This window comes from Scophthalmus maximus, chromosome 18 (assembly GCF_022379125.1).
Source record: "Scophthalmus maximus strain ysfricsl-2021 chromosome 18, ASM2237912v1, whole genome shotgun sequence".
Taxonomy (NCBI): domain Eukaryota; kingdom Metazoa; phylum Chordata; class Actinopteri; order Pleuronectiformes; family Scophthalmidae; genus Scophthalmus; species Scophthalmus maximus.
This window is the reverse complement of record NC_061532.1, coordinates 1,653,405-1,680,050: the sequence shown is the minus strand read 5'-3', so window position 1 is coordinate 1,680,050 and position 26,646 is coordinate 1,653,405. Positions and strand designations below refer to the sequence as shown.

General features: G+C 37.9%; 1 protein-coding gene across 2 annotated transcripts; it reads left to right on the top strand.

The window, feature by feature from the left end:
* Positions 1 to 4,830: 4,830 nt before the first annotated feature.
* Positions 4,831 to 26,081, top strand: ppil4 (peptidylprolyl isomerase (cyclophilin)-like 4). 2 transcript variants are annotated; one of them, XM_035617938.2, is made up of 13 exons: positions 4,831 to 4,981; positions 5,298 to 5,365; positions 7,242 to 7,306; positions 7,390 to 7,507; positions 7,994 to 8,136; positions 8,343 to 8,439; positions 12,587 to 12,703; positions 12,789 to 12,913; positions 13,085 to 13,151; positions 18,601 to 18,712; positions 19,736 to 19,832; positions 20,691 to 20,820; positions 20,963 to 25,707. In XM_035617938.2, the coding sequence occupies exons 1-13, from the start codon at positions 4,912 to 4,914 to the stop codon at positions 20,981 to 20,983; spliced, it is 1,230 nt and encodes a 409-aa protein (XP_035473831.1). In that variant the 5' UTR covers positions 4,831 to 4,911; the 3' UTR covers positions 20,984 to 25,707. The 2 variants fall into 2 exon arrangements, with proteins under 2 accessions (XP_035473831.1, XP_035473830.1); XM_035617937.2 differs by having other exon boundaries at positions 4,832 to 4,981; positions 25,620 to 26,081.
* The last annotated feature ends 565 nt before the right edge of the window (positions 26,082 to 26,646 follow it).

The following is a 26,646-nucleotide window of genomic DNA, read 5'->3' as shown; positions in this document are numbered from 1 at the left end:
ATATTTTTCAGGATATTGGGACTGGTTTCAGACTTTCCCTGTTTGCAGATGACAGGACCATATGGAAAAGAGGAAGAAATTTGAAACAAACAACTGAGCAAATGCAGGTAGCCATAAACAAATGAACTAGCTGGGGTGAAAAGTGGGGATTTAAATCTCAGTGGAAAAATCAAAATATGTAATATTTGGAAACAAGAAAAGTGAATGTGATGGTTTATTTAGATATGGAAAATCAATTAAGAACGTAAAAGATTTCAAAATCTTGGGAGTGCACTTTGATGAGAGTCTAACATGGGGGAAACAGATAAATAATGTTGTAAATAAGTGTGAGAAAGTGATAAATGAAATGTGTTCCCTCTCAGGTAGTACATAGGGTGCTGACTAGATTACGGTTGTATATGTTATGGAACAGCATCTGAATCACATTTTTAAAAAACTGGATGTCATACAGGCTAAGGCTCTGAGATTATGTTGTGGGGCCCTTCGTACGACTCCAGTCCCGGCTTGTTGAGATGGGGGAGTTGCCATTGTTAATTCGACAAGAGAGACTGGCTATTCAATATGTTGTCAAAGTGTGGGTATATATAGAAGAGCACCCGGCAAAAGCAGTTTTAAATAATGCTTGGGAGTTGGGGTCAGGGAATGATGTTAAACAAGTGTTTCTTGTTTAACATCATTAAAAAGGGGGAGAAGCTGGGACTAGGAGAGGTAGGGGTGCCCCCGCAAGTGTACTAGTCAGTGATACCTCCATGGATACTGCCCACCCCAGAAATAGACCTCAGTATATTGGAAAACAGAAAACATCATGAAAGTAGTCTATATCTGGGTATGGTGAAGCAAAAGCTGGAAAATCACTGGGAGACATACAGTATCTTCAGATTTACACAGATGGATCTCAAGATCCACAAACTAGGAAGTCAGGTTTTGCTTTTTATATTCCACAATTTGATATTGTAAAGCTCAAATGACTTTTTGAGGGGGTATCGGTTTATACAACAGAGCTAAGAGCTATAATATGGGCACTACAGTGGGTGGAGGAAATCCGGCCAAGGAGGGCTGTCGTATGTTCAGATTCAGCCTGCTACTTAGGCAGAGAAAAAAAAGAAACTGTAATAATGACAAGGCTGTTCAACATGTACTTTTGGTTTATCAGCAATATAAATATCAAAGAGAACAGTTACAATGTGTCACATAGGAATACAGAACATGTCATTGAGAGACCTACTAAATCCCCCTGAGCATCAAATTGAGATAGTGGAAGCAGTCATGGATTTTTATCTCGTCAACAAGATAAACCCTCTGAAAATGACGACACCTGGAAATATTACCTCAACTGACCTGTGAGAGGCAGCAATGTGCCCTGACAGGGTCCGGGGAAGAAGATCGGAGGCGGAAGTGGAAACAGCACTGGAAAGAGCGAGTGAGAGAGTGAAGGTTTGATTTGGTGGTTTGTGGCATAATGTGTGACTGGATTAGAATGGAGAGTATGAGTGGAGTGTCGGAGGATGAAGATATGGAGTCGGAATGGGAAAAGAGTACAAGTAGAAAATGAGGAGGGAAAAAGGATAACAGAAAACAAGCATTAGAAGAGCAGAATGAAGGGAGATATGACAGGAAAAAGATTATGATGGAAGTGTTTAAGATAAATCTCAAATTTTAAGTAGGTAATGCGATAACATCAGTCAGTCCAATCACTCTGACGACGGGATTGAAAAGGCGATCCTGGAAAAGAAATGGCGAAAGTACTGCGTGATGGAAGTTTGTTGATAAAATGCTGAGCAGAGAAATAAAGTAATGAAATTGAATTATGTGTGTTAAAAAGAAATACTGGAAAAAAGAGTAATTGATAAGAATTAGGGGAGTCCCCAATGGAGAAAATTTAGAAGATCTAAAGAAATTGCTGAGAGGAGGAATAGTGACAGGAATTAGACGGATGCATGCTTTCAGGAACGGCCAAAAAAAGGATAGTGAATCGGTGCTGCTACAATTTAAGGAAGAGGTGCTTCCTGAAAAAGTGATAATAGGAATCATGAGTTTCAACGTAAGAGAATATGTTCCACCTCTGCTAAGATGCTATAAATGTCAGAAATATGGACATACTGCTAATGTATGCAAGGGGAAACAGAGATGCCGAAAATGTGGAGGAGAGCATGAATATGGAGAATGTGGTAGCAATGATACAGTTAAATGCTGTAACTGTGGAGGGAACCACACAGCAGCTTATAGTGGATGCATAGTCAGGAAACAGGCAGTTCAAATCAGCAAATAAAAACAGAACGGAAAGTAACAAATGCAGAGGCTGTGAAGATATGAAACAGTGAAAGAAGAGAAGAAGGAATCAACCAGAAAAAAGTGTGAGACAAGCTTGGGTTCAGGTCAGACACATCTAGGTCATGAACAGGCAAATAAGGAAAACACAGGAATATCAATGGATAGACTAGTGCTATTTTTAGCATACGTCATAAAATGTTCAGAGCAGGAAAAAAAACAATATGGGAGAAAATGAAAATCATAGTTAAGGCAGCAACTAAATTCCTAGATATGAAAGATTTCTAATGGGAAATGATACATGCTGACCATAGTCAAGGAGAAGGGAACTCAGAGGGGGTTTCTCAAAACACACCCTAATGTTGATCCTTCAATGGAACGCCAGAAGTCTAATAGCATATGGACAGGAGTTTAAAGGATACATTGACAAATTAAGAACAAAAAACAGATGGCTCAAACCAACATTGTTTTTTTCATTATTAAAGGATATAACACAATACGCAAAGATAGAAACAATGGAAATTGGCAGAGGGTGTGCAATATTTGTAAAACAAGGTATGAACTATAGAAGGTTAGATACAGTACAAGAATTAGAACTAATAGTTATTGAAATATGGAACAAGAAAGAAAGTATGAATATAATTAACTTTTATAATCCATCTAAGAAGTTAGAGAAAGGAAAACTAGAATCAGTATTGAAACTGTGGAGAGGTAATATTATCTGGTGTGGGGATTTCAATGCCCATAGCACATTATGGGGTGAAAAAGATGGTTTAAATGGGGACATTTTTGAGGATGTAATAGATGAAAAGGAATTGGTGTGTTTAAATGATGGGTCAAGCACGAGGGTTAATTATGGAAAGGGTACAGAGTCAGCATTAGATCTCACTTTGGTATCACAGTCTCTGGTTGGGAAAAGTAGTTGAGAAGTATTTAAGGGAAGCACTATAGGGAGTGATTACTATCCAATATCCATAGGTATAAGAGTAGAAAAGGAGATGAAGAGGGATGAGAGATAAGGAAGATGGAAATTTAAAGAATCAAATTGGAACAACTTTAGAATATTAAGGGAAATTGAAAATTGAAATTAAAGAGCTTAATGAAGAAATATGCGCAGTATTATCCTAGGAGCAGCAAAAGAATCAATACCAAAAAAGAAGTGGTAATAAAAGATATAAGATAATTTCATTGTGGACCCAAGAATGAAAAAAAGTCCAAATTAGGCATTTAAAATCTTGAAAAAAACAACATAATTTTAAAAATGTATTTGAATACAAAAGAAAGCAGGTAGTAGTTGGAACAACAATAAAGAGAGTTAAAAATATTTTTTGGAGGAAGTATTGTGACTCCTTAGGAAGAACAACACCATTAAAACGAGTATGGGGGACGATTAAGAGGATGTCTGGCAGGAGGAAAGAGTATGGTTATCCTATAATGAAAGATGGAGAAAAGATAATAATAGAAGATAAGGATAAAGCTGAGTTATTAGTGAATACATTTGTTAAGGTACATAGTACTGACAATTTTAATGATGAGGAAAAGAGACAGGGGAGAGAACAGTAAGGAAAAATATAGAAGCAATGCAGTATGATAAGGAAGATGAAGGAACTATAAATATAATGTTAACAATAAAATAACTAAATAATGCTATAAGGAAATCTGCGAAAACAACGCCAGGGAATGATCAAATAAGTTATTGCATGTTAAATAATTTAATTGAGAGTAGTAAAAAAATATTTTTAAAGTTGTATAGTAGGATATGGAAAGAGGGGTGTTTGCCAAAACAATGGAAATAATCAGTTTTTGTCCCCATATGTAAGCCAGGTAAGGATCCGAGTTTAGCAGACCGATTACATTGACTTCCCATGTAGGAAAAATTATGGAAAAAATTATAAATGAAAGATTTAGGTACTATTTCGAGACAAAATTTAGAAAGGGAAGAAGTACAGTAGATCTAGCATTATGTTTAGAAAATGAAATTAGAAAAGCTCAAATTAATAAAGAAAGTATAATATCAATATTTTTTGGTGTTGAAAAGGCATATGACATGCATCGAAACAAGGATTGATGATCAAATTATAAAATGTGGTCAAAGGGAGCATGAATAAATGGATTAAAAACTTTTTAAAAATGAGAGAAATAAGTAGAATTAAAAAGAAGAGGACATCATTTGCAGAATGAGCATACTGGATTAAATAGTATGCTTAATTTAATTGGAAAACATGAAACTGGTATGTGTGAGCACTCTAATAGTCAAGAAACAGTAGAGCATGTCATTATTTATTGTCCAAAATATCCACAGGAAAGGCAAATTTTACAAAAAAAACTAGGTGGGATATAGAGCAGTATTTATTTTTCTTAGAAAAGACTGGAATTATTAGAATAATATAGAGTTGTTATGTATTTTAATTTATTTTTTATTTAATTTGGTTTTGTTATTTTTGTTTCTGTTTCTGTTTTTGTTTCGTTTTGTTGTTGTTGTTGTTTTCTCATACAGTAGAATAGACCATTTGATCCACACTCCATTTCAGAAGGTGGCAGTAATGCACACTTAAAAGTTGTTTGCCAACCGCCATATAACAGGAAAGGAAGAAGAAGAAGAAGAAGAAGAAGAAGAAGACGACGACGACTAGGGACGTCAGCATGGCGGTGCTCCTTGAAACGACGCTGGGCGATATTGTTATTGATTTGTTTACAGAAGAAAGGCCTAAAAGTAAGAAATGCAATCCATTTATGCATAACGGCTGATAACTTCGTGCAATACTTGTTAGTCTACTAAGCTAGCAAAATTGACTACAGAACAACAGAATGTTAGCTTAGGCTTAGGTTAGCTTGTTTGCTCCTTCTCATTTGTGCATTTAGCATTAGCCAACAGTTAAATCACCAACAGCAACAACGCTGGATTGAACAATCACAAACCATCACTTTGCTTAGTTTCGTAACGCTTATTAGAAAGGGGGATGTTATTATTTGGTCAGTTGTGATCACTGTCGGTTTATCCCCAGTCTCTGTGCTCTTCTCTTTTGCAGCTTGCCTGAACTTTCTGAAATTATGCAAGATAAAATACTACAACTACTGCCTCATCCACAATGTGCAGGTAAGACTAAATAGTCCCTCGCTAAGTTTTGTACCAGAGATATGAATCGGTCTTTGGTAAGGTCAATTCAGACATGGTGTGCAGACTTGATTTTTATTTATCTCGAAACATCAACAACAAAAACAAAAAACAGATAAATCACTCAGATTCCATTAAAGAACAAAACAGATAAATCACTCAGATTCCATCAAAGAACAAAACAAGGATGCATTTGAATAGGAGCAGGCAGAAGTATAGTGCTTATAAAGTCCTGCCCCAACTTTACAATATCATATTATTACAGAAAAACAAAAACAATTATATGTATATATACTGCATACAAAAATGCAGGTCATACAACAAAATACTGTACAACAATACAATACAGAACTGCAGGTCATACAACAAAATACTATACATCAATACACTAACTAAATTGCCAAAGAATATGTTCAGGTTTCCTACTTTCTCCATTGGTCAAATATTGTTTTCTAGTATCATTTTTTGAACTGTATAATATTATGGCTTTGTTTGATTTCATTGTTTAATCCATTCCACAAGGTCACCCCACAAATTGAAATATATTTGCTCTTGAGAGTACTTCTTTGGTTGTTTTAACATAAATGTACCTCTTGGTTGGTATTCCCCCTCTTTAACGTTAAACATTTTTCGTATGTTGTCTGGTAAATCATTTTGTTTAACTTAATATAAATGTGCATGTTTAATTTTGACAATGTCCATGAATTTCATCAATTGTGAATTCAAAAATAGATGATTAGTGTGTTCATGATACCCCCATGATTTATCATCCCGATTGCCCTTTTTTGCAATGTGCAAATCTTTTGTAAGGCGCTCTTGTAGGTGTTTACCCAAACTTCCATACAATAGAACATATATGGTAAAACAAGTGTGCAGTACAGAGTATGTAGTGTTTTCTTGTTCAGGATGTATCTAGTTTTACTCGATATTCCAATGGTCCTTGCCATCGTGGTGCACAGATATTTAGTGTGGAGCTTCCTGCACATTGGTCAATTTGCAACACCCAGAAACTTGTTTTCAAATACTCTTTCAATTATTTCATTATCAATTACTACTTTAACATCTGTTTTTATTGTGCGACTTCCAAATAACATGAATTTAGTTTTGTTTGAGTTTAAAGATAACTTATTTAAATCAAACCGAAGTTTGAATTTGTCCATTTCATGCTCTGGGCACCTGAGCTGTGTAAAGTCACAGCTTCACACCTGTAGATAAATTTGCAACACTTACAGTAGAGAGAGTACTGTAAACAGATGGGATAGTACTGAAAGCTGAGGCTGAGTACAGATGTTGTGGCCTTACAATGTTGTTGCAAGTTCATGCAGCAGTGCCATATCCCATATCATCAAAGAACACTACTGCCACTGATATTATAATAGAATTTGAAATATTCCATTATATATGGAATATATATATACAATACAGATCAAACAAACATCCATATATGCAAAAATTATAACAGTTGACCTGTGTGTGGATTAGATGGGCCTTCAGTAAGTAAGTGTCCTATTCCACCTGGGTGTTGTTTTATACATGTTTGTGTGAATATGTTGTGACAGTGTCTGCATTGCCTTTGAAGTCAGCTGGTGGATATTTCAATTCCATGCATTGCTTTGTTCATCGTTGTAACGAAAATCCTAAATTGAATCAAATGGTTCATGGTCGTCATGTTCGAGCAAAATATAGCAGCAGACAGTTTTGTAACTAAATTTTTTTAATTTTTAATTTTTATTTTTAAGAACTTCACTGTCCTGTTAAAAGCTCGATTGAAGATACTGTGCTTTCCTGATTTATCCATCCAGCTTTGAAACGGTAGAAATGTCATAAATACGTAACAATGTGTTTGTCTTCTCTTCAGAGAGACTTCATTGTGCAGACCGGGGATCCCACTGGTACCGGCCGTGGTGGAGAGTCTGTCTACAGGTCAGTCATCAGCATCAGCATCGCTTTTTTTTTTTTTTTTTACACCCTTTGTTAAACAGATTTTCTCTTCTGTTTATGATTAGCAAACTGTATGGGGACCAGGCAACCTTTTTTGATGTAGAGAAAGCGCCACGCATCAAACACAAAATAAGGGGGACAGTGTCCATGGTGAACAATGGAAACGATCAGCATGGTTCTCAGGTGACTAACATTTTGTTTTCCCTACATATGCCAAAAGCTTAGATCCTGGCTATGTCCAATACAAAAATGTTTTTACCCATGTAATGTTTTATTATTATATTAAGGTTATATCAAATCTTGGACTTATTAGGTTTGTATTTTAAACCTAAGGTCTTCTGGTCTTTTGTGTGATAGATGTTATGGCAAGTGGTCTTTACTTATTTTTTTAACACAACACCCTAACCCATGACTCAATAACTACTGTAATAATTCTCTGACACTTAAGTGCAATACTCATTTAATTTCATTTATGTGAAATTACAACTGTGCAATATTTCATTCATCAATATAGGATATATATCTAAGCATTTTTATTTTTTTTTAAATATAGATATTTTTTTCTGCTATTCGCGTTGTTGCTTCCCTGTTGTGGGATCTTAAACTATATCTGATTTACAGATCAAAATTTCCCCTTACATTATGTACTTAATCTGTTCTTGTCCTTAGTTCCTTATTACTACTGGGGAGAACCTGGACTACCTGGATGGAGTCCATACTGTGTTTGGGGAAGTTACGGAAGGCATGGATGTCTTGGCCAAAATTAATGAGACTTTTGTTGACAAAGACTTTGTCCCATTTCAGGATATCAGGTGAGGTGGATGAATTGTGTATGTAGAATGGCACTTGTGTTGCTAGGAAGGTGTTATTCCCACTTAACCAACAGAAATAAACAGAAATGCACTTAAAGTATCACCTAAATATATTGTTTTTATTCAATTTTGCATTTGTTGTAGTTTCTCAGATAAATTCAGAGCAAGTTTTACAATGATGAGGAAATAATGCAGTTTTTCTTCAGGATAAACCACACTGTTATCCTGGAAGACCCATTCGATGACCCTCCTGACCTGCCAGTCCCTGATCGATCACCTGAGCCCACCAAAGACCAGCTAGATGTAAGTACCGTAATTTCCTGACTATTAATCGCACCTGAATATAAGCCGCACCCACTGAAATTTTAAAAAAATTATCATTTTGAACATAAATAATCTGCACATGTCTGTAAGCCGCAGGTGCCTACCGGTACATTGAAACAAATTAACTTTACAAAGGCTTTAACGAAAACAAGGCTTGTAACAAAAATAAAAAATTAGCGGTAAAAAGTAGCCTACCAAAAAGTCATTGGTCACTATCTTCCTCCTCCTGCGCACTGAAACCACTGAAGTCATCTCCTTCGGTGTCGGAGTTGAATAGCCTCAGAATTGCTTCATCCGATGTTGGATCGTTTTCATTGTCGCTCTCGTCACTTTCATCCGGAGGCAAATTCCCCGCTGAGCTCATGCTGCCCTCTTCAACATGCAGCAGTCCAGCCTTTCGAAACCCGTTGATGATAGTGGATTGTTTGACAATGCTCTACGCTGTCAGGACCCACTGGCAGACTTGACATAAGTTGCTCTTCGAATGCGGCCCATTTTAGTGAAGGATTCCTCCCCACTTGTCATCCAAGCCTCCCGCTGAACACGGAGCGCTACCTTAAATGCACGATTTACACTGATGTCGAGTGGCTGCAAATACTTTGTTGTGCCCCCAGGAATCACAGCTGGAATTGAGTTTGTCCTCTTGATGGCTTCTTTCACAGAATCTGTTATGTGGGCCCTCATGCTGTCCAAAACGAGCAATGCCTTGTTCCTGTGAAAGAATCCTCCCGGTCGCTTGCCGTAACACTCCGTATGCCATTCATGCATTAGGCTTTCCGTCATCCATCATTTCTTGTTGACTTTCACAACAATTTCTCTCGGGAATTTTTCTTTTGGCATTGTCTTGCGTTTAAAAATCACCATCGGTGGAAGCTTTTCTACCGATGCCGTGCAGCTCAGGACACAGGTGAAGTGCGTTTTTTCATGCCCAGTTGTTTTCAGCGTGACGGATGATTCGCCTTTCCTGTTGACAGTCCGATTGAGAGGCAGGTCAAACGTCAGAGGAACCTCATCCATATTTATGATGTCGTGCGGGCCGATGGAATGTTCCGCTATCTTTGCATCAGTGAATTTGCCGAGGTTTGAAACTTTTTCCTCGTAGTCGGGAGGGAGCTGCTGACAGACTCGTCCGTACCCTGATGGACAGGCCTTTATGTCTCATAAATCTGAGACAGCACGATGGTCCACCTCTAAAATCCTCAAACTTCATTGCGGTGGCGATTGCTTTGGCTTTCAGTCGGATCTGCACAGTTGAAACACCTCGGCCGTCTGCTCTCTGTGTGTTGCCCCAGTCTTCGAGCTCATTTTCTAGTTCGGGCCATCTGCTTTTCTTCCCTCTGATAGCTTTTGTTGTCTTTTTGTTAGTTCCTCACGCTGCTGTTTCCAACGTCTTATCTTCGACTCATTACTTGAAAGCTGCATCATATCCATTTCTCCGTGTCTTTGCCATGATGAGGGTGACAAAATGACTACCGTAATCAGAATGATGGGAAGTTTGAGCACGCTCGATTTAATCTAAACAGTAAACTAAACAGTTACATTGTTTCACCTTAACCCGTTCGGCAATTTCATTGATCTAATGAAAGCTTCATGCCGCAAAAAAACTGAGCACCGTCAAAGTGTTTTTTGCTCCATTTTTTGGCAGCATGAAGCTTGTGAAAGCGGGAAAAATCCATATATTAGCCGGCTTATAGTCCGGAAATTACGGTACTAGGGGTGGGAATCTTAAGGCACCTCACGATTCGATTCGATTACGATTCAGAGGGCTACAATACGATTATAAAACGATCATCGATGCATCAGAAATAATTCTATACAGGATTTTTCTTCAATCATTTATCATATTGTTTTTTCATCAATAATGAAAAATAAACATATACATTTGTTACGGTTATATTTTATTAATAGTAATCAATGGAAAAGATATGTTCACTGGACGGTTATAAATGCCAATATATTTCCCAGCAAAAACAACAACAACAAATGTGCCAGTCGCCGCAAAATAAAAACACTTGAAAAACATTGAAAGCTGCTCTTATCCACAAATAAATAAACACTTATTTTCCAACAAAATCCTCCTGTTATGTGTGTTCACACAAAAGAGAACAAAAGAATACTTAAAAAACAGCAGCGGTATAACAAAATGTAATTATGCAGGGAAGCATTCACTGAACCCCGGGAATACCAGCGTCTCTCTCAAAACACTCCGAACTCCACCAACCAGGAGCGTGCACACTAACTGACTTAATATGCACTCACCTGATTGGCTGGGTGAGCGCGCGCGCACACACACACACACACACACACACACACACACACACCGAAGTTAGCAAGCAACTTTTTATTATGACGTCTATTAGCAACTTGCAAAAGACCGACTGAAATACAAATGGCGATTTCAACGTAAAAAGATGATGACGAGGAAGCGAGGTTAACGGAAGGTGCTAACGGTGATAAGGCTATTAGTCCTACTTCCACTGACGCCGCACACGCCGCCGGTAAAAATACTATTCATGCCGCTGTGGCAGAATAGATTACAATGGCTCATCTATGAGGGCGATATCATGTATAAGTACTGCAAAGAACAGAAGCAAGCTGTCAACTCTGAGTTTGTAACGAGCAACCCTCACCTAAAAAGTGATAATGTACTGAAACACAGTAGGCTACTGTAAATAGCGAAGGCGTGCACTGTGCAGAGATGCGCACATCACGATAGAAAGCAAAAGCACGGTCACTATTGGTTCTTTAACATATGGAGCATCTGGCATCCTCAGCATCCACTTTAACTGAAGCTCAGTTTTCTGGTGATGATCATAAGCGTGTGGTTTTGAAGAATAAGTTCAATTGTGAAACATTGGACAATACTATACAATAAAACAATTAACAGATGGCTATGCAGTATGTTTTAAACTAACATTTGAGGAGCTAGCTACCCTTAGCCTTGCACTATAGATAAATTATTTGATTCTCCCCCAAGCCACCTCTGAGTTGAAAAAAACAGTAACCAGAATTTTCAACTAATGCCTTGGACACACTACACAATTTTCAAAGTCGTCAGATCTATGTACCGTTCATACTTCACAACTTGCTGTCCTGTAATCGCAGGCTCTTAGTCGTTGTGCTGTTCACAATATGTGACTCATCTGCGACGGAGGCGGTCACACACTACACTGCGGCTGTGGCTCAGCAGATAGAGTCGTTCGTCCACCAACTCACCAACCCTGGCGGTTCGATTCCCAGCTTCCGCCAGGTCACATGCCGTTGTGTCCTTAGGCAAGACACTTCACCCTAAATTGCCTCTGGGAACATTGTGTCCATGTCTCGCAGATGTTAATTGTAACGGCAAGTGTTTTCTCCTCCCATCGTCATGGCTCTTTTTCATCTGTTTTGAGCTCTCGACTGTACTTTATTTTCTCTCATCTGTAGACCCTCTCTGTACTGTGTTGACATGATTTTTGTGTAGGTGCATAAAGAGCATAGTGTTGTTTTGAGTCTGACCGGTCTGTAGCATGATTTCCAAAGTGCAGTTCAGATTTTTCTCCAACACATGTCAGGCTTGGTCCATGTGACAGAAGTAGCTCCTTTTTAGGTAGAAGCTCCTCATTTTGTCTCAGCTGGTCGGAGTCTTTCTCGAGGAGGAAAAATATGACATGCAAAATGATTTGTGGCACAAATATAGAGAATAATATTAGATTATTAATTTCATATTGCACGGCCCAACATCAAAATATGTATTATGGTGTTGGGGAGAACTGCTGCATCCAGGAGCCATGTGAAATGTTCTCAAGTGATACTTGAGTCAGCGTTGGTTTGGGATGAATACTAAAAGTATAGGGGAAAAAAAGCTGCGACAGCTTGGGTTACATTAGCTGCTGCTAGCATTACACACCTCAGTCTATCACTCTGCAGTCAGTAGGTAATCGGCACAAATTTCAGAAATGTGTATTTTTAGGAAAAGATCTTAAGATTCCTGCATGTCAATATAAAGATAGTAAACAGTTACCTCGTGTTACTCAAAACAGATGTTCAGACCAAACCAAGATGATGCATGCTCTAAAAACATTGAATCAATGAATAAAGAAAAAATGTATATGGTAAATGTAAATATTGTATATACTCTGTGCAGAGTGGCCGGATTGGAGCAGACGAAGTGATTGACGATGTGGATGGAAAAGAGGCCGAGGAGGTGGAGGAAAGGCTCAAGGAGAAAGAGGCCAAGACTCAGGCCATCCTTCTGGAGATGGTGAGAGGAAGAAATCTGCTCTTAGTTTTCCTGCTGAAAATACCATGAGCCTTTTCCAGACCACTCTGTCCCACATTTCCTCCAGGTGGGTGATCTCCCTGATGCAAATGTAAAACCTCCAGAGAACGTGCTGTTTGTGTGCAAACTGAACCCAGTGACCACAGACGAGGACCTGGAAATCATCTTCTCCCGCTTTGGGACCATTAAAAGGTGACGCTAACATCCAAGTCCTACATAATGCTAGTTTGTCTTCTTATAATGCTGGTTTGTTTTTAAACAATGAATTTATGTGTAAATGTTATATGTGCTATATGGCTTTAGTGCTATGTTATATTCTGAACATAACTGCTAGTTAATTTCTCATGACTCTGTTCTCTTTAGCTGTGAGATAATCAGAGACTGGAAATCTGGAGATTCTCTCTGTTACGCTTTTATTGAGTTTGACAAGGTGAGCATCTGTATGACACAACATCTGAGTAAAATGTGTATAGTGCATTCAGACAGTCTCCATACACCTTGATTGGTTTTACATTTCGTTATGTTGCAACGATATGCTAAATATGCCATAATGCCAAAGTGAAAACAGAATTACAAATTTATTAAAAATGGAAAACTGAAGTTTTCAGACACTTTGCTCTGACACCTGAAATTTAGTTCAGTGCCTCTCATTTTTCTCGGATCATCTTGGAGATGTTTCACCATCTTGATACTTTCTGAATGTACTGTAAGTGTATGTGCTGCACTTGTTTATCCAAAGTATGCAGGGATATGGCAGGGATATGGTTTAAAGGAATAAATCAGCTTTTTGGGAAATTTGCTAACCTGTATTCTCTCTGAGAGGGAGTTAAGGAAAATCTAAATGAACCTTATGTCTCTGCTGACAGGGCTGTATTCAGATCATTGTTAGCCTTGGCATAAAAAGTGTCAGTCAGAGTTCAGACTGAAATCAGGCTTGTGTTAAAACACTGCAAGGGGCGTGTTGCTTAAGGTGCAAATGACATCTGTCACACAATCCAAAAATTCAGTTTGAGTTACAGATCCATGAATTAGTAGCCTGGGACCCAGGCGAATTCTGAGAGCTCATGTCATTTGCTCTCCTAGACTCTGTCTGGATCCCGTCCACTGGGAAGTGATTTCCACCGGCAGGAATTTTGCCGGTCCAATCACAACCAATTATCTGATAATGGGCGGGGTTTATACCGTGACGTGAGAGAAGCGACCTTTGTAATCAACCAAGGCTGCCGCTGATGAACAAGCATTTGTCTTTCACATTTCTCCCTCAAAAGTGGCATCACAGGCATCTCCTTTCTGCACTAGTGTGTTGACATTTTCGTGCCGCGCAACAGACGTCACATGATTCATTGCTGTCACTGTATGTAGGTCTTTCCAATTGCGTAGGGAGGCATTTTGCTCTGCGTCCATTGATAAAGCCACTTGAAAATTGAAAATGAACTGAGAGGTCCCAGACTAATACAATAATACATTGGCTAATCAGGCAAATGAATTAGAAGACTTTTCACAAAAAAACACAAATAATACTGGTATTTACAACTCTGTAGTAGAAATTCATAATTCATGTTACCAAGTTATTCTCTAAGAATGTGTGCTTGCATGTTAGTAAAAAAAATAGATACATTTTTAAAGCTCTTTTTCAAAACATAAGTTACAAATAGTTCCACAGAAAACAAACACAAGAACAACCAGTCGGGAGACGAGACCCGCACGCGCGGCAGAGGAGGTGGTGGGGACTGGAAATCGTAGCGACTGAGAACTATGACTTGACGCCCCTCTCACACACATTGGCGTACACTGGCAGACTCGCTCCCTTGTAAGAAAAAAAAAAATAGTCTCGCAGTATGGAGCCCTGTTAACTACTTTTGCATATTCGACCGATTGGTTGTCGTATTAGTGACGTACCAAATCTAGCTTGCCCAGGATTCTTTTGGATTTGAAAATTCAGAGAAGTGCACAGAAATCTCCTGCTCCAGGAGAGGAATGTGAAAACACCTCTATAGTGACAAGATTTGCTCTGATACAAGTCCCTATAGTCAAAGTCAGACATTTTAGAGGTCAGAAACAGAAGGAAAACACTTTTTTGACTGGAGGGGTCTTTAAGGAACATGTGTAATAGGGAGGTGCCAAAGGTAACGCTACGCTAGACCGCAGTTTGTCTTTAAACCCCATTTACCCATTCAATAATTAACTTGGCCACAATTGATCAACTTTGATAAATTTCATGATTTAGCGAGGACCCAAATGATTGACTATAATTTATTGGCCCTGTAGGTTCCAAGACTATTTGACACTGGGTGGCGTAATGAGCCATGAAATGCTGAATTTTTATAGATTTTGTTAGTCAATGTGTTTTATCAGAGCACAGTCATCTGATTTATTTTGCAGATGAAAAAACACATTTAAGTCTGGAGTATCACTTTAAAAAGCAAGACTTTGGGTCATAAATGGACTCCATAATCCCAGTGTGTGGAGAGAAGCCAACACTGGGACAATTGACACCCTGGACTAGTGGTCATTTTGTAAAATAAAATTTTGTGCTATCAAAATTAACTAATGTTGAATTAATTAATCTTTGCGTTAATTGTGAACTATTTAAAGCGTTAAAAAAATTAACGGCATTGACCCTTTTTTTTTACTTCCTGTTGCGGCTGACGACATGTGCCGCATAACCATTAGCCCTTAGCCATCCCGGCTAAAGATGTATACGGACAAGGAAGGAGTTTAAATTATTTTTTGTCACGAAAACATGCGAAAAGTGATATGAGGAAATATGCGATACACCCGCGAAACAGGAATTGTTTGTCACTTTCACGATGGATGTAAAAAAAAAAAAAGCGATCAATATATTGCAAAATACTCTTATGTTGAAAGAAACAGGAAGTAGTCTGAGCAGACACTCTGTGTTATGCGGAGGGGGAGAAATAACTGGAAGCGTTAATATGTTGTTGGACCCAAATAGTTCACAGGAGAGAATCTGTGCTCAAAGTTAAAACGATGCTATTAAACATAATATTTGAATTTAAATACTTTGTTTGTGCTGATTCTACATTAAATCCATAATTTTACATTTAAATATCCATTATTACAAACTTCATTGTTAAGGAAAAAAATGCGATTAATCACAGAAGATTGTTCCCCGGATTACGCGCACGCACGGGTCTCCTGACTCCCCTCCCGTGTTCTCTTGCACCCGTGGTTGGCCTCCCGGCTGGTCCTGCTGCGGTTTAACCAGAACGGCGCACTCTTTTATTCCTTTCACCACGGCTCCGTCCAGACCCTGACGTCCTGATGTCGCCCCTCTCCTCACCTCCACTCCTAGTGTAGCACCTCACCAGCCTGTATCGAGGGCTTGACGGGCCGGATGTCGGTGCGCTCGCGGAGGCGTTACAGAACAGCAGCAATGTGTGGGGTGGTGCTTAAATATAATAATTTCACTTATTTAGAAGGCATTGAGGGTCAAAGGTGTGTGTACACACTATCCACAGTTTTACATGAAAACCTATGAGAAGCGAGAGCATGACGAAAAAGTGTCTAGATTTGGAAAACACCAGAAAAAGAAAAAAATCTATCGGATTCTTCAATAATCCCTGCTTTTGTCTCACTGAACAATGGCAGTTGAAAAAAAACATTAAACCTTTTCCTCATTCATTAAATTAAATTCTAAACTGAATAAAACAGCACATCGACACATAGTTCTTTTATTTTCTTGAAAAAGGAAAAAAGCACCAGGTGTGTTGATACAACAAGTGGTTAGTGCGTCGTATTCCCATACCAAGATCAACAACTAAGTGAGAGATAGGCTTTCTCCAAAATCGCTTACTGTCCTTTTAACAATGAGGAACTCCATGTTCACCATTAATAATAATCATAATACATTTTCTTTATATCGCGCGTTTCATAATACTCAGACACTTTACATAAAAAAACAACACACTAAAAACAAAATCGCATAGTAATAATCATATAATAAAATCACATATTAAAAGCAGTTTTGAAGAGGTGAGTTTTGATTAAGGATTGATAGTGATAGGTTGGTGCAGTCACAGACATGTTTGGGGAGAGAGTTCAAGAGGGTGGGGGCAGCAATGGAGAAGGCTCTGATTCAGTGCTTGGTCCTGAGTGGTAAAGATAGGTTTGGTAACAGATGAACGAAGACTGCGGGAAGGAGTGTGGTGGTGGAGCAGGTCGGTGAGGTAGGAGGGGGCCTGGTTGTGGAGGGCTTTGTTAGTGAGCAGAAGACTTTGAAGTGTATTCGTTGTGGGACAGGGAGCCAGTGGAGTTTCTGGAGGACAGGGGTTATGGGGTCACGGGAGCGGGAATGGGTGGGCAGACTGGCAGCATCAGTTTTGTCAGTGGTTTGAACAGGCTGTAATGAGTCCTCTGTGGACTAGGTTACCCTTTACCCATCAGTCCTCTGTAGTCCTTCATGAACTACATCAATAGATGGAGGCAGATCCTGAAATGTGATAAACCTTATCATTGATGTTTATCCCCCAGTCAATGATTTGTAAGAAACATGTAGAAGAAACTTTCACTTACAATTTCCTTATTTTCCAGTTTGTGAATTTTAGGTTTGGGGAAAATTTAAAGAGAAAGTCTAAAAACAAATAAAAATTAATTGTAGTTTAGATTTTTTATTTTTTTTTTTTGTAGGTCAAAGTTTAATGTTTGATTAATTGACTGCATTTTATGCACCTTTTTTTGTAGAAATTAGAGCTGCAGTGATTCGTCAGTTTCATTGATAGCTGATCCACAGACAACCCTTTTAATAATTAATCCTTTTGTTTACTTAAGCACAAGCAGAACTTAAAGTTCCTATGGAGGACCACAAGTGTCACGAATAGAAAAATAAAACATTAATTAATTGATTAATCTTCATTTAGCTTCTCCTTTTAGCGTCTTCATTTAGCCTTTCCATGACACTTAAGCCCCTTTCACACTGGCCAAAAAACCTGTTTAAACACCCGGCATTTTCTGCAGTTAGAAAACTTTTAATCGGCATTCAGTCCCGGGTCAAATTACTGTCACACTTGGGTGAATGCGCTAATTTTGCGCGATGACGGAGGCAAGGAAGGCTTGTCTCCTCCGTCGGTAACTTCGGCAACTCTTTGCCATCTCAGCCACAAATTCCATCCAGTGGATGTATCCAGTATAAATTTAAACTAACTGCATTTATAAATAGATTTTTAAATGCTATTGTATGATTTTGAATTAACCATCAAGATATAAGATATTGGGGTTTTTTTTCAAATAATTTATTGTATTTATTTATACATTAATAATTGTTAATGAATGTACATTTTTATCATACAATTTTTCATGTATTAATGAAATACTTTGTTATACTCTCTGCCACCCAAAAGGCACAGATACATTTTCATCTACCAATGAATTTTGATATTTCAATTCCCACCATAAATGTAAACAAAGAACAGAATAACAATAGAAGTGGACAGGTGAACATACCAGAAAATGAGCGATAAATACGGATATAACCAGTCTCAGAAAAAATGGGAGTTGCTGGAACAATAATTTGAGCAATAATCACTACTCAAACCCTAAATCAAAAGCATGTGTTTTTGTCAAAAGTATTTAACAGAAAGTACCTGTACATTTTAAATGCCACCGAGTACCATTTTTGTTACACTTGCGGTCCTCCAGAGATTTCCTTGTTCAGCATTTTTCAATGTGAGCATATTTTGCTTGTTTGTGAATCTCTCTGGTTTTTAGACTGTTGACCACACAGATTAAGATATTACATAATCTTGGATTCCTGAAAATCTAGATTGATAATTAAAACAATTCTGCATAATTAAAAAAAATATTTGTAGATCCATTATTAAATGACTAGTTACCCACCTTTATGCTTTTTGTTTCCACAGCAAGAGGATTGTGAAAAGGCCTATTTTAAAATGGACAATGTGCTCATTGATGATCGACGCATCCATGTGGACTTCAGCCAGTCAGTTGCAAAGATCAAATGGAAAGGGAAAGGTACTCGCTCTGAAGCCTTTGTATTTTGCTTGTTTTGCATATTTCTCTTTTTGTTCTGAAGGGAATATTAGAACATCGCAACTGATTTCCCAAATAGATTTGTTTCCCATTCTCGAGGTCCCATTTCAAATAGATTCAGTAAGGGATGTTTCAGTGAGACGACCAATTTTGCTTGGACATTAAAGAAATTCTCCGAAAACTAGTGCTATGGATTGTTTAAGTAACCCTCAAACTTTTTATAAGGCTATAATAATCAAATTGAATTACTAAAGAATGGACAGAGCACCTGAGCACCATTAATTTACTTTAAGTACATCCATTAAATTAACCATGTATACATTCAGTATCTTCAATGTATTAAAAATAATGACTTGACATTTTTTAATGGGATTATCAGGGAGCCAGTGTATACGTAGCTATTGTAAACTGCACTAATACCTCAGGAACACATGCACTTCAGTGTGTCCCCTAGGTTTACTGGTTTGGGGGGGGTGGGGGTTAGGGCTTGTTAGGGATCAGTTTCATCCACAATTTGTCATACAGGAATGAGGAATAAGGTGTATAAGGAAAGTGACCTGAAATTACTTCTGCTTGACATTATATGTAAAATACTAAAAAATATATGTATATATTATTATTTATTTTTTATTAAAATAATTTTGACATATCGGGGGGGCAGGGCGCCCTCCCAATTCAATGTTAGGGGAAACACTGCACTTAGGTGTGACTGTCTAACAAAGATCTTTAGTCTTTGGTGTCTCTTACATGACCAGATCTTAATAAATGAGAATACTGTGTCACGTGAGACTAAGGGGGTTAAAGTTTCCATGTAAAAGGCAAATAATCTTGAAAATGAAAATCAATTTGAATTAGTAAATACATTTTTAAACCCAACTTTAGTGCATGTTAAGGCAATGTACACCTAGTTTCTGTATTCAGTCTTACTGTCCTCACCATGTGCCATCTCTGACACGATGATGCATTAGGAGGGATTTTACAGTCTTGACCTTCTCGATTTCCCAGGTGGCAAATATACTAAAGAGGACTTCAAAGCCTATGAGAAGGATGTGGAGAACCAATCCAAACTGGCTCTCAAGGATCAAGTAAAGCCCAAACAAGAGTATCCTTGTGTCTTAAAGTCTGCAATTTAATTTTCCAGTTATAACTTATCACTCTGAAGTGTTTAACTGTACAGACTATGTTGTGGTGAACATGGACCTTTCTCTACTGTTTGATATGGTCATGGGCGCACACTTTATCATCTGAAATATCTGTCTGGAGCCTCAAAAAACATTGAGCCTTTTAAATTGACTTATAACAGCCTGTTGATCTACATTAGCCTGTTTTTGTTGTTTTTTTTGTTTTTTTTATTTTAGAGATTAACTGTTGCTCTGCTGTCTGGATACACCTTAAAGCAGCGTGCTTGTTCTGTAAATTTGTGGTTTGCTAATGTCTTGCCCTTGATCAAACAGCCAGCCAGCTACAGTGGTGGAGAAAGTCACTCAAAGAGGCACCGGTCAGTTGGTTGCGGTTTGCAACTTCACCAGCCGATACCGTCTATTACACACTGTAGCTCAAAGCCTGTGTGTAATTTTCTGGTCCCATGGTGGTAAAGTTGCAAACCGCAACCAACTGCATCCGCCAGGGTCACTTTATGGTGACTCACCTCTGATTGCATTTCCAGTTTCTGGCAGCGAAAAAAAATCAACGCGAATTTGTCTTATTCTGGACCGTTTTGTGCAACCGTATTCAACACGACGTAGCAAACATGGCGATTTACACAAAGGTTGGGTCCACCTCATGTAACAATATTTAACTCATTGTAAGTTGACGAAAAAAAATTGGTTCTTTGTTGCAGGTGATTATACATATATGAACAGATAGTTATAGACAATATATTCAATTTCTATGAATAAGTTCTTCTAAATATTACACACTAACTTTAAACCTTTGAGTTTTCCATAATTTTTTCCCAAAGTTCCAAGTATGACCTGCTAATAGAGGAGGACCAGGATGTTTCGAGCCATTGGCACTCGGAGAAGAAGCACAAGGAAAAGAGGCACCATCATCATTCTGGTGACGAGGAAAGGAAGTCCAAAAAGCACAAGGTATCTTCACTGAGCTTCACCCCTTTCACACATTTCCTCTCTAAATCCTTCGAGTCAACGCAACCATATTGTTATGTTTGGATTTTGGCAATACCCCAAGGATAGAGTAAATGGCTGTGCATTTTTATTTCTGCTTTTGCAGGAGGGACCGTTACGATCTTGACGAGGGTGGTGGTTGGGCTTTTTGGTGACAGTCCTCCCCACACTAAGCTTCTGTAATGGACTGTATTTATATTATATTTGAGATGTTTCAGTATCCTAGTTCATTTTCTGTGATTTGTCAGTAAGAAAAGTTTCTGTCCTGGTCATAGCTCCGTTATAAAATCTTACCACACTCCTCCCTCTCTCCTCGCCAGCTGTTTAGATGGGATGGGAATTAATTCAGTCTGGTCTTCAAAATGCGCCAACACATTTAATGGGACCAGCAGTGACATGCACAAAAGTGATTAATGCATTCACTTCCTCGATGGTTATCTTAAAGTCTTATTTTCCTACCATCTAGGTGTCAAATAGTGTCCATAGTTTGTATTTAATACTCTGCACACAGAAGCAGTTCAGCTTGGAACCTGCCGCTTTTGGAAGTGGGTAATCATTAGTTCCAGAATGTTATTAGGTTAAATCGTTTAAATGGTACAGTTTTTCTTTTGATAAATGTATACATATTTTTAAACTACAGCTCTGCAACCAGGTTAAAATTCAAATCACTTTTGGCTCTGTTTTTTCTGTTTTTTCTGTTGAGCTTTTACACTGATTATTGGAACAATTGGCTCCATGTAAATGTGAATACTCACTTAGTTGTCAGTTTATTAGGTACACCTAAAGCAGTTCATTATCTGCATGCATTAATGAAGGCTATAATATATGATTATTATGTGAAAATAAAGATAATCAGTTTTTATTGAAATGGATTCAGAAAGGTGTTGATAATCATGGGTTGGATTAAAGGATACAATTTGTGCAGCTGTTTGAACTATGCAGGTGTCTATTATTTACTCTACCCTTATCAATATGAATGGGGTAAACTTTGTACCTCTAGGAATTTTTTCTCAGCGGGGGCAGGCCTCCTGCTGTTGAATTTAACATGTTTTAAATTATCAGAAAATACTAAGGTTAAAAATAGCACGTCTGGTTTTGACCTTATTAATGAACATGAAAAATAAATGTAGAGCAAACTCTGCTCATTTGTCCATCAGTCAGCTGCCTCTGTAAAAGAGGAGTGAGAGCTCTCCTTTACTATATTAACCCGAAACTGATGTTGGGATCCGAACACAGTGAACTTTATGAAATCACAGTTAAACTGTATCAACAAGATACATTGTGGCGTAAAACTGGACAGGTCAGAATCATTTCTGGTCAGTGTTTATTTATTTCAGTTACTACCGAAACTATCCTGTCTCAGTTGGTTCCAGATTATCATAAGATTTACTGGTCGCTTCACCCTCAACTACGCGCAGACCCGGAACATAAAGCGCAGTGTTGAGCTTTCAGCTCCAGAACAGAGCATCGGAACAGCAAATAAAAGGTTAATTATAATTAATTTTGTCATTGGGTATTCTTGGGACAAGACTTGCCATGCATTTATCATTAATTTGATGCTGTGATGCACCTGAAAGCCCTACGCCACAAAGTGTTTCCTCTCTTTTACCTTTAGCAGCAGATACTGAAAGCTGTATTTGCAGCTAATGATTTAGTAAGGGAGTCGGCATGTAGAGTGGTAAAACACATACATTTCTGTTGATTGCTCGCTGAAATCTTACACCAAGGTCTTCAGTCTCTTCACTCTGAACTAGCCGAGTCATGAACCTGTTAGTTACATATCAAAGGCAACGCCTAGGTAGGGGCCTTTTTTCCATTTTTAGGGCTTTCCCATTCTGTGATGAAATCGTTTACTCAATAACCGAGCAATGGAATCAGGAAATAAATAAAATATAAATATAATAAAGAAAACACTTACTCATGAATAAATGATTTTGAGTTTTGTTTTTCTATAAAATGACTTGACATAAGAGCTTTTATAGTAAATGGTTACAATTGATGGATATTGTGACAGAAACAAAGTTATTGACTCATACAGAGACACACAGACATGCTTCTTCCAAGCAGCTGGTTTACTGATGTATCTGGATGATTGCAGCACTTTCAGACTTGAAACAAAGAGCTGTTCTACATACCCGGATTCTGTGAACAGGTCCCTGCATGCACACAGTACACATGAGAACACAAAGACCTTGCTGTCTCCAAAGTTCAGACAGAGTAGTTGATGGAATGGCAAAAAATTAACTGAACATTTATAGGTGTAAAATTTAATTGAAACCCTTCATTTTGCACTTTCACATTTTATAATTACGAACACAGTAGAGATGAAGACAGGAAATGAGAGAAAACGTTATGACAAATAACAAAGGGCCCTGCCTGGAATCAAACCATAGACATGATGATCACAATGTATGGTGTGCATCTAAAATACAAATTTAGAAATTAATTTTGAATTTTATTGTGATTTTTGTAAAATCATGGTGTTCTCCAAGTTTTGTCAGGTCTTTAGCATGAGATGTTCTGATATCCTTGGACGTCAAATAAGTATAATAACTTAAAACAAACTTACACTGATGTTTTGGTTTATATCAATGGACACATTCCTGAGACACCAATGTTATAATAACACGAAAAATGCACCTGTATATCACCCCATGAAAAGTAACAAAACAAAAGTGTCCTCGTGGAAAAGGCCACCAGGCTATTTTGTCCATGCTATGGATGTCATGCTATGTCTTGGTTTCACTTTCGTTGTGTTTTGCAAATTTCCACAGCTGCATTGAGAAAAAATGTCACTGACTTTGGTCAATGAACTCATGGCTCTGGTTCATTTGTGCGAGAGCCTGAAGAGGGTCAACGAAAATTTTAAATCTGTCAGAAATGTATCCGACTGTCCATTCACTGAATTCATTGAATGAATGCTTAACTAGCATATTTGATTATTGTGCAAAGACAACCACAACATATGTTATATTGTCATACAGGACATGGCTGATGCAATCATTTGCTTCAAGCTACAGAAAAAGGCTACATCCACACTTAAACATTGAAAACTCCACATTTGTGTGGACGGAGTAGACGGTAAATATAGCACCAGTGATGCATTTTAAGACAAAAACATAGTAGTGTGGATGTAACCCAAATTTTTGCAAGGCATTAGGTGCAGTGCGGACTCTCAGGGCATTTTCATGATTCTTGTTTGCTCTGGTCCAAATAAGTTGCTGGTAGTGTTTTCACTTTGATTCGGTTTCTTTTTACACTGAGAAAGATCCAAGTGAGTTCGCATCTAGTTTGTATTAATACAAATCATGAGAGAACATTCACTCTGCTCCAGATGTGTTTGGGGCAGAAGCAAATACTGTAGAGATGATACTCTGCCCTACTTCATTGGTTTCCGTTTATCAAGCACAGACGCTTTAATCGGCTTCATTGTTTTATACAACTAATGTGCAATCTATAAAATGTATGTCCTATTGTTTTGTGGTGGTGGTGGGAGGGTTAATAGCTCTTTTCACTGACTATTCACAGCTTAGCCCGCAGGTAAACGGACCGCGGTGAAGTTAGTTTTAAGTTGGATATTCAATGGATATTCATTCCGGTCCCAGCCGCCATTGAATATCCAACTTAAAACTAACTTCATGGCGGTGGTAACCAGACTGCACAAGGCTAGCAGGGCTTTTCAACTATATTGTTCAGGGGGACACATTTTCAGAAAGCTCAGATTGAAATATTTATTTTCTACAAAGTATAAATTGATTAGGTCATCCACTGCAGACATAGTACATGACATGCAGCAGTGTCTAAGGAGATCCTGAAACTACAGTTCCCTGGAAAACAAAACAATATTTTTCCAACTTTGTTTCTCGTAAATTTGCCACTTTAATTTCAGAGAATATCCAAAAAAAAAATTCTCGCAAATTTACTACTGTAATGTCAGAAATTCTGTTTTTTTCTCAAAATATTACCCCCCTCCCCAGGCTCCATATTTTTTTTGTACAATGGACCTAATACACTGTAGTAGGTTTGAGTTATGAGAAACTTTTTTGTAGTATGAATATGTATCTCAATGTTATGATGGTATTTTAATTATGATGTCATCTAATTATATCAAAGGTTCTTAGCATTAACCTATCAGAAACACGAACACATGAACATGTATCAGTGTGATTAAAAAACGACTTTAAATGACAGAAACCAACTTTAAAAATATATATATATTTATTTAATCTGTACTTTAACTTCAAATTTTGGTGCATACCCCATCTGCTAACATGGATCATGATGAATTGGCTTCATGTTTATGAGCTGCCAGGTCATCCATCTTTATATATAGTCTTTGGAAAATATAATATACTTTATTAAAGGTTTGACATTTTAGTTATAATTTAAGAAATGGTTTATCTTTTTTTTTTTCTTTTTTTTTTTACATATATAAGACTATATTAGACATATAAAGTAGATGTTAAAAGATATGGCTGAATTGGTTTCCTGTCAGTCCATGTTATTTATAGTGTCTATAATGTTAACCCGAGTCAGCCCAGTACATTAGCTCACCTAGCATAGCACGTACATGTCAAGGCTAAGTCCTGACCACACCACCCTCTCTCTTCTGCCTTTCCTGTTCCACTCTATCTACAAACTATCAGAAAAAACTTAATGATAAGAGCAGAAATGTAAAGAAGTAGACAGTGTTTACTTACCCTTAATAAAGGAGGTAAAGGAGAGTCTCTATGTCACACGCTCCTGTCTTTTCTCACATCCAGGACAGTGAAGAGAGCCAGCGAGACAGAAAAACGGGCCGCCAGCGTTCCCACTCCCGAGACAGGGACCACAAACACAGCAAGTCCCGGGTAAAACATGGGAAAGAAGGGAGTAGCAAAAGCCACAGCTACAAGGACAGGAGCCGCAGCCGTTCCCCGAAGAAGTCCAAGGATAAAGAGAGGAGTAGATACAGATGAGGGATGGTAAAGAAGAACGGAGGTTCACCTTAATCTCACTGAATATTTTGACAGAAGAGAGTGAAGGCACAGCTCCTGAACCGTATTCAGCATGAATAATATGGCATCTTAATGTTTCCAGGCCTAAACGACTGACTTAATTTAAAACCAATTGACCTTGACATTAAGAAAAAGATAATAATTCTCACTTCATTGTCACATTGTCTTGAAAATCAAAAATGTTTTGAGAAGTGTTTTTTATGTGTATATTAAAAAAACTTCAATATATTTAGGACTGCTATCATGTCTTTATTTTATTTGAATACTAAGACAGACCTAGCCCTTGAAATGTTACCGACTTTATTTTTCTATCACTGTACAGTTTACAAAAAAGATTGTTGATGATTAATGTCTCACCTTTGACTTTAGTTTCTAACAGGTGTTTTTCTTATTATTCATAGTGTGGGTGTGGAAAATTGCTTGGTGGAGTGTCTCTACAGTGCTGAGGGAAATCACTGGTGTCTCCCCTCCACCCACCCCATAGAGCTGGAGTGATGCAGTCTCTCGATGTTTCATTAATCAAACTGAGCTAACAAGTCTCTGGCTGCAAGTTCAAGGCAAATACATGAGTGTTTTAGGTGTGTGAGATAAAATGTAATACAAAGGAACTCTGATCTGAACTGCAAACCCTGTTGATGGGAGATAAACGTCTAAATTCACAGAGATGTGAATAACATTAACCTCTAGACATCTAGAGCAGTATGTGGCCGTGGACAAGCAGAAGAATAATTTAGTAGAATATAGTCCATATATTGTACAGTGAGAGCAGTTTAAAAGCAGTTGAACTGTCATG